The following is a 13,943-nucleotide window of genomic DNA, read 5'->3' as shown; positions in this document are numbered from 1 at the left end:
ACTTGTATATTATTGGTAAAAGAGGTATTAAACAATGCATATAAGATTTCAAGGCACAGAGGAGAGAAGGTTAAAGAATTATCATTAGAGAAAGGCAAAAAAAAAGCAACGTAAAAAGAATAATGATTAAAAACCTTCAGGGTTGGTGCGATGAGTAATCTTGGTCCATTTAGGCACTTTATGTATAGATTTGCGAAATCCACCAGGGCCAGAACCCTGTGTTTTTCTGGTGAACACAGTGTACTTATCTTTGGGTGTCATTTCAGATTCTTTTGGATTTGTAGCCGCAAAGCTTTCAATGGCATGTACCGATTCATTTTGTTTTGACAAAGCAGAACGTAGGACATCGACAACCTGATCAACGCCGCGAAGTCGTTGACGGAGACGATATTTTCGATTGTGTGACAACCTCCAGGGATCTTTCTTAACTAAACCTCCAAGTCGGGCAAGTGTACTGCGAAAAGGGCCAAACATGTTTGGAAGAGCGCAAAAACTGTGAATTAACCAAAAAAGGGAAAAGAAATGGAAATTTACAGATCTAGAAACAGATTACGTAACTACAAAAAAAGTATCTCTTGTTCTATAGTATATTCAACTTTGAACCCGGAAAAATGAAAAGTAGGAAAAGCAGAAGGGCTGGTAAAATATTGGCTTTTGTCAAGTCATGAATTTTGGGTGCACTTTGCAAAATCCAATGCGTGACTACTTTTTGAGTGTGTAAATCGGACCACCTTCGAAAGGCATGCTTAAAAGCTGGTAATAGAATATTCAGCTCTTCTTATTGGAAGCACCGCGACTTGCTGGATCTCAACATCAATCGCTTCAAAGGCACTGCTTACTGAAAAGAACCAGAAAGAACCAAAAGAAATAGAAAAAAAATGACTGAAAAGATCGTTTCTGTTGAGGAAGTGATGCAGCACAACACTCGCGAGGACTTATGGATTGCCATCAAGGATGAGGTCTTCGACATTACCAAGTTCATTGAGGCCCATCCTGGTGGTGAAGAAGTCTTGGTAGATCTTGCTGGTAAGAAATTGATGTCTGTAACGGGAAATGAGTGAAAATGCAAGGCTGTATACGTCTGATCAGTATCTGACGAAAAGAAGGGCCAAGGTGGAAGGAATGGGAACTCGCTATCAGTATTTTCACACAGGGAATACGAAAAGAAAAAAGAAAACGACGCGTTTTTCTTGTTGAGGACGCGTCGAATGGTTGATTTTAGTTCATACAGAATGGTGACTTGACTGTCGCTTTCTTCCCAAAAACTTTGCTCTTGTTTGTGAATTCTAACTTTGTGGGCCCTGTACAGCCTTTGTGTTTGCATTTGTTAGAATCCGCATGTCCGCTGAATTTTATATCGTTTCTCGTCATTGTGTTTGCTAATATTCTTATTGTAGGTCACGATGCAAGCGGTCCCTTTGATGATGTTGGTCACTCAGAAGACGCTCGAGAGATGCTTAAAAAGTTTTTTGTTGGCAAATTGGTTAAGGTTGGTTTCAAACATCGATAGACATTTACTAACTGATGCTACTTTAGACGGAAGGTGGTCCTGAATTGCCTACAAATTCTTACTCTGACGACAAGTGCTACGACTCTTCTCAGGCTATGTAAGTAATCTTGGGTCATTGAAACAAAGTAGGGATCATAATTTTATTCAGAATGGCTATTCTTATCTTTGCTCTGAGACACAAGGAAATATATATTTCATCTGTTTCAGATTTCAACTAACATTGCTTTCTAGCCATCCTGCAATGTGGGTCTTCGTTGTCGCTATGATTGTTGCTTACGTTGCTTTCCGTATGTATTTCATTAAATAAGCGGGGACATAAGTGCAATCAACATCTTCAAGAAAAAGAAGTAGATCCAGTTTACGGATGCAGTTGATGGTCCTAAAATTTCGTCTTTCGTTGTGATTTCTCTTATACATACGTTCATTATTGTTTTTGTCTTCCCCTTCGACAAATTGCAATTTAATAATCTTTTTTATTGCTTTATCTAGAATCAATTTTTATGGCGTTTCTGTGCGATTCCTTTTTCTTTAAAAAAGGTTCGATCCGAGAGGCCTATCCCCTCAATTTTTTTTAACTATTTAACTATTTTTCTTGTTTAATTTTTAGTAGCTTTTGCTCGTCTCGAAAGATCGGTAAACCCTTGGTCTTAATTTCATGCTGTTTTTTATTTCAGTTAGCTATACTAAATGTACCTTTTCACAGAGTAGTGCTTGAACGTTACCTCGCTCTTTGCCAGTTTATTAGGTCCTTCTTTTTTAATTATTTCCCAAAAATATACTTTAAAAGATTTATTCAATGGAGCAGACGAAGGACGGTATAAATGTCTATGTTTTTACAACGATATGACTTGCAAATGGATGTATAAAGTAAAATCAGTTTTTAAACAAAAAAATATTTACATTTTAGATTGAATATAAAACAAAAGAAAAGGCAATTATTGTAAGTAGAAAATATCAAAATCGTTCATCAAATGAAATTGACCCTAATCCCCAGCGCGTTAAAATAGGCGGCGTCCACCGACTGACAACCAACATCTTCTTTGTAAGTTCAAATCACAAAATTGAACATGTCTTGGTTATTTACAAGAGAAAAAAAGGAAAATCAAGATACTCTGGCAAAACCTGTTGAAAATGAAGCCTCCCCGGGATCCTCTGCTTCGGATATCCTCTCTCAGTCAGAATTTGATCCCGCAAAGCTTCATCCTTTGGCAGAATTAGATAAGCCTTTAGACTATTTGCTTATTGAAGAAGATGCCTTAAGCGCTTTGCCTGGTGATAGTATGGCTCTCCCTTCTCGTGGTTGGCAAGACGATCTTTGCTACGGAACTGGTACTTCGTATTTGACCGGTTTAGCCGTTGGTGGTGCATGGGGTTTAAATGAAGGTCTTAAAAAAACTAGAGACATCTCTTCTACTAGACTTCGTTTGAACGGTGTTTTGAACGGTGTCACACGCCGTGGTCCTTTTGTCGGAAACTCTCTTGGTGTGCTCGCCATTGTGTACAATGGAATCAACTCCTTTATCGGTTACAAGCGCGAAAAGCATAGCTGGGAAAACAGTGTTGCTGCTGGTGCTGTAACTGGTGCTCTTTACAAGTCTACTCGTGGCGTGCGTGCAATGGCCATCAGTAGTACCTTGGTGGCTTCTGCTGCTGGTGTTTGGGCTTTTGTCAAAAAGACTTTGACGAGCAAGAAGGATTAACTGTGATTTTTGTTTATTAATCCTCGTGATTTGCGTGTAATTTCCTCTTACAAGTCATGAAAATCCCCCTTTTCATCTCTTCTACCGTAAATTGAATTGCATTGTTTCACCTTTGTACTTTTACCTTGGTTTTTTGAAAACAAAATATAATAAGAATAATCTCTTATTTATATCACATTTGATTCTAATGTTTGAATTGGCTTCAACCTATATTCTTGGGTGCTGGTTTTTCACCTTGTTTCTACTTACTTCCCTCTTCAAGATAGTTTAAGAGGAATTGAAATTGCAAAACAGTAAAGTTTAGTTTCTATTGGAGGACCATTTACATTCTTTCTATGTGTTTTTGGTCACTGGATTCGGCAAACATGTTGTTCCATTATATCTTACTTTTTTGCTTAATGATTGCCAATAAAAATTGAATAAACCATCTTTATTCTCAACTTGGTCCTTATTTCTTTTCCTTTTTGGATCTATGCATGTACTAACCGTCAATAAAATTCCCAAAGTTTTTACGCTTTTGCTATTCATTTCATTCTGTATCTTCTACTAGTGCGCTCAAATAGATTTTGACCATCCAAATTAATATATATTCCCAGAATTTGCAAAGACTACTATACTTCTGCTTAAAAACGGTCCGCTTCAACCCCGCTGATACTACAAAGATCCATAGGGTTTCTTATAATTATACCATTGAACACGCAAAAATGCATTGAGGAAAATAAATTAATATAATTAATATACATGGTAACAGGTTTAAAAGATTGAATATAAAGAAAAAAAGTCATCATCATAAATCGTAACTGACACATTATAAACGTGCGTTGCTCTTCGTGAACCAATAAGCAAAAATGATAAGTTGTCATATACATCTCGACAATTCCTCTAATTCTTCTCTTGTTCGTAACCATCGTTGTAGGTTTGATTGCGCCCATTTTGAAATTGAAGCATGCACCGCGTTCACTATCTCTTGCAGTTGAGTGCTTTGGCATAATTTATAGAATTCTAGCTCCTCATCGATGAGTTTATCAATTGTTTGACAATCCCAGCTTGCAGCGGTCAGTTGGTTTTCAATAGTTGTTCTATGCTCTTGCAACGTTTCCTTGCTAATGGATGTTTCGCCATCAACAAAATCGTAAATTGCATTCTGTAATTTTCCAAAAATTGTGTATCCCTTTTTTGCATGTGAAACCATTGTGCGTTGAATTGTGTTCAGCCGATTGAATGGCTGAGAAGAGGGCGACGACGAATCTATTGAATTGATAGAGCTCGAGTGAACTAACTGATCTTTTAAAAAATCTCTCTGCTGTATTTTTAAGTCCTTATATTTAAGAGCCCTAACGGCAGAACGAGCTAACTGCATCGACTGAATTAGCTTTTCGTATACAGCAGAGTTAAACTCTTGTTCTAATTCCTTTGCATACATCCCACTAAATTCGAACGCATTAGCAATGACTTGTAAATGGTTTGCTAAGTGAGCCTCGCTTAAAGCGGTTAAAGAATGAAAAGCAGATCCCAATTTGGAGAGAGATGACTCCATTTTAGAAATCCCATTTAAAGTAGAATGAATAGAAGGGCTGAGGTTATGATGCAGAAACTTTCGACAAAGCATTACTTCATTGGTATACGTTGTTAAATCTTTGGATTCTGGGCGGGTAGTGTCTTGTGGATTTGAAGATATGGAAAGTTCATCAATAGCCGATGGGAGGTAGGAGGAATGTTCTTGAACAGAAGCAGAAGATGTATTATCATCTGAATCATGCGTAATGAGCAGTTCACTAGATGTAGGTGGATGTTTTGCTTCGTCTTCAGAGTCCGGATAGACAGGTCCATCTATAGAAGAGGTAGTGGAAGGGTTGCTGGTGGGACGGGCTGATTGAGAAGGAACATTTTGTTTTTTGCTTTTTGAGGATGGAGGGGTTACTGCGTTAGACATTACTAAAGGCATAGAAGAGCGCAAGTGCGCAAAAGGGTCGGGTTCAGTACCAATCGGAGGCAAGCGAAGAGGATCGGTGGAATCTTTTGGTAAACCCATAGAAGATATTATGGCGCTCCATGAAATGCTGGAATTGATAAATTTGTCAAAATCTATATCGACATGGAGCAATGGATGTAAGAAGCACTGGCGAAGGAAGAGTTCAAGCATACGGGAACGGAATCCCAAAAAATCGGCATCATTTTTCGCTTTTCTAGGATTCTTTGCATAGCTTACTATATAAGGCTTGCTTGGCTCATAACAGAGCCCATAAAGCCTTCGTTAGTGACCGGTCTTGGCAAGTAAGAGCAACTTATGAGCGAAATCTGCTCATTTTAAACATACGTAGTGATTGCTTTCCTGGAATTGGTGGTACAATTGCTGCTGGGTAGCGTCTATGCATCAACTTTACCAAAGACTCGAAATCTGAATACCGCCTCCAAACAGATCGCTTCTAAAGCATTCGCATGGATTAGCGACACATCCCCAATTCATCAATTGTTTAAACTGCAATGAAGTTTTATAAAACGTACCTTGTGTGCGATTTCGTATTCCACAAACGATCCATCTGAAGATGTCACGGTGCTAACAATCGAAATCTGGAGACGAGTTCGCCTATCCAATCCTTCAGCGGTTTCATGAGAATCTAAAGACGGTCTTTCTTTATAACCACCTTCTTTTAATACGTCCATAACAGATATTTGGTTGGTTATGTATTGGTCTGATTCCTTTATAAATATAGATAGCAGATCGTAAGGACCGTCGTTAATAATGGTCAAGAAAGTACAGCGTATCGTAATTTGAATAGATAAAAAAGTTCATACCTGTGAGTAATACCATCTGCACACGTAACGACTGAAGTCTTTCAAGTGTTGTGACTCGGTTGTTACTTGCTGTTTGTTTATTTACAATATCCTATGTTTAGTCAATATTCAATTAAAGGATTGTATGTACGGTGTGAAGGAGGAAACTAGTGTTAAGAAAACTGAATGAAATGAAATTAAGACTTAAATTGCGCTTGCTAGATTTTTAACGGAATAAAAGGTATGTTGTGTTTGTGAAGTTATGTTATAGTAGTTTACATTCGTGTCTGTAAATTCATTGCATTATTGGCAAAAACAAAAGATTCGTTAGTCGTTTTTTCTTTGAGTGATGATTTCGAATCCAATTTTACTGCCAAGACTATTGTTCGTACTAGGAGTAGACTTGCTACACCATGAAACAAACGTTGAAAAAGAGGTATTGAGATATATGTATCTAAGGGAATCATTTATTACATTGCAAAGCGACTTGTCTCTCAACACATTCCTCCCTCAGCTCTTTTCTAGCCAATGAATATAGATGGGGTATAGGAGTTGTGAACGAAAAGACACGGAAACGGTTATCCTAGGCAATCCTCCATTCTTATAGAGTAATCCGAGAAACAATATCTTTATGGGTATCTTGAACATTACACTGGATTACTCCTCTAAAAATAAGACGAAGCGTAGGAAATGGAGTTGCAGATACAGAGCTAACTTGGATATCCAAAGATGGTAACTGTCCGTGAATTGTATTCTGAGTCGTCAACAATTTAGTTTAGCAATTATGTACAATGTTCGTAAAATTGGCTTAGGTGGTCTTTTGAGAATAAAACTTCCTTTTCTTCTTGCAGCTTGTTTCTTTTTGAAGAAAAGTAAATATACTTTTTTCGCATCACTGTAATTTATAGTCGAATCTTAGTGTTAATTTAGAACAGGATGGGATTCCCAATTCCCCAATTTCATGGGACATTTGAAAGATCGTCTTTGAGTGGTTCCTTTGAGTGTTCAAGCTCATATTTTTGCTTCGCTTGATCCACGAATCCTTGAATAATTTCGGTAGCTACCGTGGAGCCTGCCAGTTTGCTTACGACGCTATGAAGTTTGCTTTGAAATTCAAACTCCACTTCCAAGTCTACTCGAATTCTTCCTTTAGAAGCCTCCACTATTTTCCAATTTGTTTTCAAATGCTGAAACAACTGGTGATGAGAAGCATCTGCCAGGACGGTTCTCTCAACTGGATCACAAACCACTCGACTATCAAACGTTTCGCAAAATTTACCAAATCCAATAGTTAAATCTGCTTTATTTGGCAAACCTGTTGTAAGATCTCTGCTCGTTACTTTTGATCTCTGACAGAACGGTACAAACCGCTCATACTCATCGATATCACTAACCAGACGAAACAAGAACGAAGGTTTATACGGCATCAGCTTGGATGCTCGAAAGCATTCGAAACATTGCAACGTACTTCGAAACGCCATGCAGACTTGGATATGGTTTGTGGTATTTGCTTTTCGATGGTGGAATGCGTTATGGGTAAAGACGTTTTTCCAACCTGACGAGTTTTACCAGTCTTTGGAGGTTGCTCATCATTTAGTATTTGGATATGGATTTCTTACTTGGGAATGGAGAAACTCTATCCGTTCTGGTCTGCATCCTCTTATTTTTGCTACCTTGTATCGCTTATTGAAAGTACTAGGATGGGATTCTAATTACACAATTATGCTGTGTGCTCCTCGTATCCTACAAGGAACCTTTGCTGCTATCCTAGATTATGGTACTTATCAGTTTGCCCTACATCGCTACGGCAGAAGAGCTGCCCGATGGACCCTTGCTTGTTCTCTATTCTCCTATTTTAATGCCTATGTTGGTGTTCGAACTTTTGCAAATTCGTTGGAAACAACACTGACAGCTCTTGCTCTTTGGCAATGGCAAAAATATTTGAAGCTCGTGTCTCAAAGTCAAACCAAGACCATCCATAATCCTAACCTCAAATTTCGAGCTTTAATATGGTTCATAATCTTTATTGGAATTGCTTTTCTTATTCGCCCTACTAATCTACTTGTTTGGGTCGTTCCCACTTTGTTATGGACAACTTCGCCTAAAGTATCTTTTCTTCGCCCTAGCTTGATATTTGCAAGGGTGCGTCAGTTAGTTTTGGAAGTGCTAAATCACCTTCCAGAGATTACTGCAGTTACAAGCGCGATATTCATTTTTAATGTCTTGGTAGACCGATATGTATACGGTCGTTTCGTATTCCCTATCGTTTCTTTCTTTAACTTTAATGTCACATCAGGTCTTTCTTCTCTTTATGGGGTAAATTCCTCACATTATTATCTTTCACAAGCTATACCAATTATCTGCGGGGGATATATTGTTTTCCTCTTGTTGTCGTTCGACCTACAGGCTATTTTCGCCGTCGGATTTATTTTACTTCCATACTCCTTTATTGCCCATAAAGAATTTCGGTTTGTCTATCCATTATCTCCTATAATTCTTTCAGCTATTGGAAATGGTTTGGCTTCAGTGTCTTCAAAATGGATACGCCGTGCTTTTGTTATAATTAGCACTGTACATATCGGTGTTGCAATTGTCCTTTGCCGTTATCATCAATTGGGGGCTGCAGAAGTGATGCCGTTGATTCATTCTCTTGCTGCCCAAAACAAAACTGGTATTATTCTTGCACCTTGCCATACGACACCTTGGCAATCCCAAATTCACGTTCCGATTGCAGATCATACGTGGCGGTTCCTTACCTGCGAACCTTTTGAGCATCCATTTGATGAGACCAATAGGTTTTACTTGGATATGCCAGCTTATCTTGACCAACTAGATGCATATCCGGACTACTTGGTTTTTTTCGAAGAACGCTTACCATCGCTTGAAAAATATTTTCATTCCAAAGGACTTTTATATAATGAGTTTGCAAGGTACTTTAACTCTTGGATTCCAGAAAGTGAAGAGCGACGAGGTAATTTACTCGTTTATGAGAAGCAATACGAATCTTTCAACGAGGGCAAGTCTCGTATATGATTATAATAATATATTACTTCTAACTTAATGACAACGATACGATATGAATAAACTATTCCTCGATGTTCCGTAAGCCTCATCGCTCATTTAAGAGTTGTTTCCATTCTGCTACTATTGATGTTGATACCTACTAATCCAAGTTATCCAGGAAACGATGAAACAACCTCAATTCCGTTTTCAATGAATCAATCAATAAAAGACCTTTTTATTTATTGACAATGTAACATTCATATGTAACTACTGTTTATTCTTTTCTGCACCATCACAAAAAACCTTCATTCATTTGCTTCTGCAAACCAGGGTACATGCTACTTCAGCAAATTAGCCGAGTGCGTCAGCTTTCTGTAACTTGTATAGTGCATTCCCAAGCGTCCTTATTGAATTTCTATTCTCCAGGAAAAAGCAAAAGTTCACTACTTTCAGAACGTCAAGATGAGTTATTTCCTTCCTCATCTTCATTCTGGATGGTATGAAAAAACCATTTATTTGTATGTATCTAACAACTGTGCATTAGGCATGTCGACCAAGCAATTCTTTCTGGTATGAACTCATGTTGGTTGGATTCTTTTGTAACTCCAGTAACTAACGGATATGTGAAGAACAAGAGAGACTCGTAGTTATACGTTTTGGTCGGGATCATGTATGTATTATATCATGGGAAAACGGATTAATGTACTAACTTGGCTGGTGTAGGATGAGGAGTGCATGAAACAAGATGAAGTCCTCTACCGGATCGCTGAAAAGGTAGTGAATATGGCTGTCTTCTACTTAGTTGACATTGACGAAGTTCCTGACTTCAACAAGGTATGAAACTTCAGGCAGAGGGCTGCCGATTTAGTCTGAACAAACAGTAGAACTGTTAAACTAACTCGTGAGAGATGTATGAACTTTATGACAGAAGTACTATAATGTTTTTCTACCGAAATAAACACATGATGATTGACTTGGGTACTGGTAATAACAACAAAATCAATTGGGCCTTAGAAGACAAAAATGAAATGATCGATATTATTGAGACAATTTTCAGAGGAGCTAGAAAAGGAAAAGGTTTGGTTATTTCACCTAAAGACTATTCTACGCGACATCGTTATTAGACGATAAAAGGAAAGCTTTTCAGTCAAATATCGTTATGAAAAAGAAGCTTCATTAAGTTTTATAGACATTAGCATCGAGTAATGGAACACCTAAAATAGGATTGCCATCGTCACAGGATTTCTCCATCTAAACGTTCAATTCTTCAAAAAGAGCAAGAATTTATTATCCTTGGAGTATATGTCGATCTCTGGAAGGAAAAATACATTCATTAAACAATTAATGGAAAGGTTGGTAAAGCTACCTTATTTTGGCTCGTCTTTACTTGATAGATCTTCCATAGGCATTGAATCAACCTCAATTTTGACAATAATAGGCTGGGTATAAATGTATATTGAAATTAAATAGTAAACTCCGCAGGTCATAGAAGGAATAAGTGTAAATTAATAAGCAAGATTGCCTCGTTCTTCCATAGCATCATAACCTGTTCTTAGCAAGAGAAAAAAATAAGATTGCTGAAAGCTCAGTAATGCAACACTCTCTGACCTATATTATCAAGATCATGTTCTTTAGCATACAGCATCGCTGCTGGTTGGAATATAACAAAAATAAATATTTACTATATGATGCTGTTAATAATTAGGCGAAACGTAATGAGCAAATATTAAGTGTAGCAAATTACTATAAATATTATTAAAGTGGAAGGAGGGGTGAGAAAACTCGTAAACTATGATTTTTTTTCTGAATCCTCTTTATGCTGCTTTAAACCATCGAGTGCTTCATCCAGCAAAGTATAAATAATATGTGCATTAAGAGTTTGGTTTTGTAAGATTCGAAAAATTCTCTTAACAGCTATGTCAGGCGTATACCCAGGAAACATAGATGCAAGCATGATACCAGCCTCAGCTTTGAGTTGATTTCGATCAGCATAAGCTGGTTTACGAGCACGATTAGATCCATGTGTCGATTTTTCATGTTTCTTACTGTCGGCTAGCTTATGCCGAAGCCGGTGGACTTTTTCATAGATTCGTTCTTGATTGATCCATTGACTCAATTGAGTTCGTATACGTTTTTCTAAAGCTCCTCCAAAAAGCTGCTCTAAGATGGAAATATAAGCTTTTTTCGGCATCCACTGTTGCTTAATATCATTATTCGGAGAAAAGAGCTCAATAAAAAACTCACAAATGGGAGCTGAAAAAGATGATGTACTATCGGCTTGTGACAACTTAAAGGAACCGTTAACTTCAAAGCCTAGCGTCTCCAAAGAGCGTTTCCATCGTTCTCCAACTATCTTCGGATTGAACATTTGTGGAGCAGTAACGTTCTGTTGCGATAAAAACATTCTCAAAATTTTGCTATCGCAAACATCTGGCATTTGAAAAATAGATTGTAAATATTCTTTAAGGGCTGTTTTTCTGTACTCCAAAATCGACATTGTTATTGAAGGAATAACGGTTTTACTCGGAAACTTAAGGGAGCGTACTTGTGGGAACGTTTGCTTCAATTGCTTATGCAATTCAGCAAATTCTCGATATCGTCTAGCAACCATCCAGCCTGACCTTATAACATCCCCTTCCAAGCGCTCAATACGTATCGTATAGACAGCATATTCTCGTTCGTTCTCATCCCTACAAAGTTTATAAAAGTCTATAGAAATCCTCGAACGATTGTATAATTTGCTGTCTTCTTCTTGTGACAAATATTGATCCACTTGCCTTTTTTTCCGACCCACAGCCTTCTCTATAGCCTGATAGCTTTTAGACAAACTTCTGAGCTGTTTTTGATCTGAAATTAACTCGGCTTTTTTCATCATTGTGCTCAGTGCGTGAAGTTGATTTTCAAACTCTTGGATATCTGTCTGAAGTTCTTGAATTGCTTCAGAGAGTTGAAGATCACCAGGAGAAGCAAAAAGCACTTCTTCTTCATCGCTACTGATTGAACCTTCTAAATCCACATCATTCAAAGTACTATCTCTTCTTAAAGAAGACATGGACAAAGGAACTGAGGCAGAAGAATTAAAAGATCTTAAAGAAGAAGATATGCTTTTAATAGAAGCTTGTCTAAAAACGTCTGCATGATTATCTTGAGTATCATTAACAGGACTGTACGCAGTTGATGAAGTTAGCGATTTTTTATCTGAAACAACATCCTGAGCAAGAAAGCGATAATAAATATCGCTATTAACAAATTCGAAATAATCATCATTATGCATAACATTAAAAACATGCTCCTGAGCGGCTAGCATGGCATTTCTGGCATCAATCCACAGTTCTGACGAGAGACTATTTTCAGATTGGTCAATGAAAGAATATATAGAACTCATCAAGGAATCTGGTAAATTAAAAGGCTTTTTATCTCTTTTCAAATAACTCTTAGCGATGGCTGCAAAATCGGTATAATCAGAAGATATATCAGAAAACGGAGCCAATATATGTGCATTTAGAGGATCATCCTGTGATTCTTTCAATCCTTCTACTACAAGCCAAAAATGAAGAAGATGAGACCTTTGCCTGCGTTCCATAAATTCTAAAAAACATGATACAGCCGCGGAATCAGACAGTATTTGCTGCAAAGACTGAGCTTGTTCAACGAGGGCAGACTGCCTTTTTTGAAACGGGAATCCAGAAAGTACAGATATTCTTTTTTCGGTTGTATTCAAAGCTACTCGTAAACGTTCATGGTACTGTTGAAGCTCAGAACTAAAAGGGGTGTGTTGATCTAATTGACGCCTTTGCACTAACAACTCAGATCGAAGACGCCTAGCGTCAGAAATATTAGAAATACGATGGATTTCCCTTATATATTGGTCGAAAGCATATTGACTATCCTTTAGTCCTAACCTGCGTGTTCCAATCTGAGAATTTGAGGATAACTTGCGTATAGCATGCTTTAAGCGACGTATCTTTCTACGCCGTTCAATTATACTTCCACTACCTTGAATAATTAAGTAATTAAAAAAATCTGGGTCAGAAACGTAAGATATTAGCGGAAGGAGAACAATATTAATTATAATTTCGGTTATTAGTGAAATCACCAAAGGACTTGTTTGGTAGTAATTAGGGAGTATTATTGACAACACCTGAATGGTCCAATTCCTCAAATATTTCTTTTGGGCAACCATCGGATTTCCTGACAAAAGGATAGCTTTATGTAATGAACCATTATTATATTTCGCAGCTATTTCTTTTGAAAGCTCAAAATGGTCGGTGAAAGAAACTGCCTTATGGCCGACGACGAGTTGTTCTGCTTCGACAAAAAGACGTAGGTGCTTTGTAAGTAGTGGTAGGATTTTCTTGATGAGAACATCTGCAAAGTCAACTGTCTCAACACTCAAAAAAAGAGTATGGATGCATTTTCGGAAATGATCCTCAATGCTGTTTGGAATAGTCGGTTCGCCAATTATCTGAGATGACCATTTTTTAACATATCTCTCCATGAAATTCTCCAGAATGAACTCTAGCTCTTCTGAAATTTCTGGATATCCAGGACATAAAGCTTGTCTCAGTAAGAATCTCGATTTTAGCAAATTTTGACTCCGTTTCCGAAAAACTGTAGGATCAACAAGAAACGGCTCAGCTGAATTGAAAGAACTGAAGGTACCAAGATGCTTGGAATGCAAATGAAACCAAACAAAATAGCCAGCCGCCCATAAGTAGATAAGTTTTGTAACAAAAGTTCGAAAAACAACCCAGATAAAGAAACCGCAAAAAGCAAAAAAAAAGTAAGTCTTCAAATTATGGGACATAAGTAGGGGCACAATTAACAGAATCGACTCACAGACTTATCATAACAAATTATTGCATGTCTAAGAGAAAAGGGTGGTAAAGATCAAAATATTGGACACAATTCCGTCAAAGGTCCAAAGATGGAAAGGAATGAACTTTCAAATATCT

At 37.6% G+C, this 13,943-nt stretch overlaps 8 protein-coding genes across 8 annotated transcripts; 4 read left to right on the top strand and 4 right to left on the bottom strand.

Annotated features, from left to right (window-relative positions):
• Window positions 1-126: 126 nt before the first annotated feature.
• Window positions 127-474, bottom strand: mrpl31 (mitochondrial ribosomal protein subunit L60; the record flags this gene model as incomplete). The annotated part of the gene is made up of 1 exon (XM_056183200.1): window positions 127-474. The coding sequence occupies one exon, from the start codon at window positions 472-474 to the stop codon at window positions 127-129; it is 348 nt and encodes a 115-aa protein (XP_056039338.1).
• Window positions 475-878: 404 nt separating this feature from the next.
• On the top strand, window positions 879-1,817 carry oca8 (cytochrome b5; the record flags this gene model as incomplete). The annotated part of the gene is made up of 4 exons (XM_056183199.1): window positions 879-1,026; window positions 1,398-1,489; window positions 1,537-1,607; window positions 1,742-1,817. The coding sequence occupies 4 exons, from the start codon at window positions 879-881 to the stop codon at window positions 1,815-1,817; spliced, it is 387 nt and encodes a 128-aa protein (XP_056039662.1).
• A 760-nt stretch (window positions 1,818-2,577) lies between these two features.
• tim23 (TIM23 translocase complex subunit Tim23) lies at window positions 2,578-3,210 on the top strand (the record flags this gene model as incomplete). Its single annotated transcript, XM_056183198.1, has 1 exon — window positions 2,578-3,210. One exon carries the CDS (start codon window positions 2,578-2,580, stop codon window positions 3,208-3,210), a length of 633 nt encoding a protein of 210 aa, XP_056039659.1.
• An 859-nt stretch (window positions 3,211-4,069) lies between these two features.
• On the bottom strand, window positions 4,070-5,874 carry atg20 (autophagy associated PX/BAR domain sorting nexin Atg20; the record flags this gene model as incomplete). The annotated part of the gene is made up of 3 exons (XM_056183197.1): window positions 4,070-5,418; window positions 5,528-5,636; window positions 5,716-5,874. 3 exons carry the CDS (start codon window positions 5,872-5,874, stop codon window positions 4,070-4,072), a joined length of 1,617 nt encoding a protein of 538 aa, XP_056039258.1.
• A 1,070-nt stretch (window positions 5,875-6,944) lies between these two features.
• Window positions 6,945-7,412, bottom strand: coq10 (mitochondrial ubiquinone binding protein Coq10; the record flags this gene model as incomplete). Its single annotated transcript, XM_056183196.1, has 1 exon — window positions 6,945-7,412. One exon carries the CDS (start codon window positions 7,410-7,412, stop codon window positions 6,945-6,947), a length of 468 nt encoding a protein of 155 aa, XP_056039668.1.
• A 52-nt stretch (window positions 7,413-7,464) lies between these two features.
• Window positions 7,465-9,018, top strand: gpi10 (pig-B; the record flags this gene model as incomplete). The annotated part of the gene is made up of 1 exon (XM_056183195.1): window positions 7,465-9,018. The coding sequence occupies one exon, from the start codon at window positions 7,465-7,467 to the stop codon at window positions 9,016-9,018; it is 1,554 nt and encodes a 517-aa protein (XP_056039420.1).
• A 432-nt stretch (window positions 9,019-9,450) lies between these two features.
• dim1 (U4/U6 x U5 tri-snRNP complex subunit Dim1) lies at window positions 9,451-10,112 on the top strand (the record flags this gene model as incomplete). Its single annotated transcript, XM_056183194.1, has 5 exons — window positions 9,451-9,485; window positions 9,533-9,558; window positions 9,618-9,658; window positions 9,712-9,822; window positions 9,897-10,112. The coding sequence occupies 5 exons, from the start codon at window positions 9,451-9,453 to the stop codon at window positions 10,110-10,112; spliced, it is 429 nt and encodes a 142-aa protein (XP_056039865.1).
• Window positions 10,113-10,777: 665 nt separating this feature from the next.
• snx12 (ER-vacuole tethering sorting nexin Snx12) lies at window positions 10,778-13,795 on the bottom strand (the record flags this gene model as incomplete). Its single annotated transcript, XM_056183193.1, has 1 exon — window positions 10,778-13,795. The coding sequence occupies one exon, from the start codon at window positions 13,793-13,795 to the stop codon at window positions 10,778-10,780; it is 3,018 nt and encodes a 1,005-aa protein (XP_056039595.1).
• Between the last annotated feature and the right edge of the window lie 148 nt (window positions 13,796-13,943).

This window comes from Schizosaccharomyces osmophilus, chromosome 3 (assembly GCF_027921745.1).
Source record: "Schizosaccharomyces osmophilus chromosome 3, complete sequence".
Lineage (NCBI taxonomy): Eukaryota > Fungi > Ascomycota > Schizosaccharomycetes > Schizosaccharomycetales > Schizosaccharomycetaceae > Schizosaccharomyces > Schizosaccharomyces osmophilus.
The sequence above is the reverse complement of the archived record's forward strand: the minus strand, read 5'-3'. Positions and strand labels throughout refer to the sequence as shown.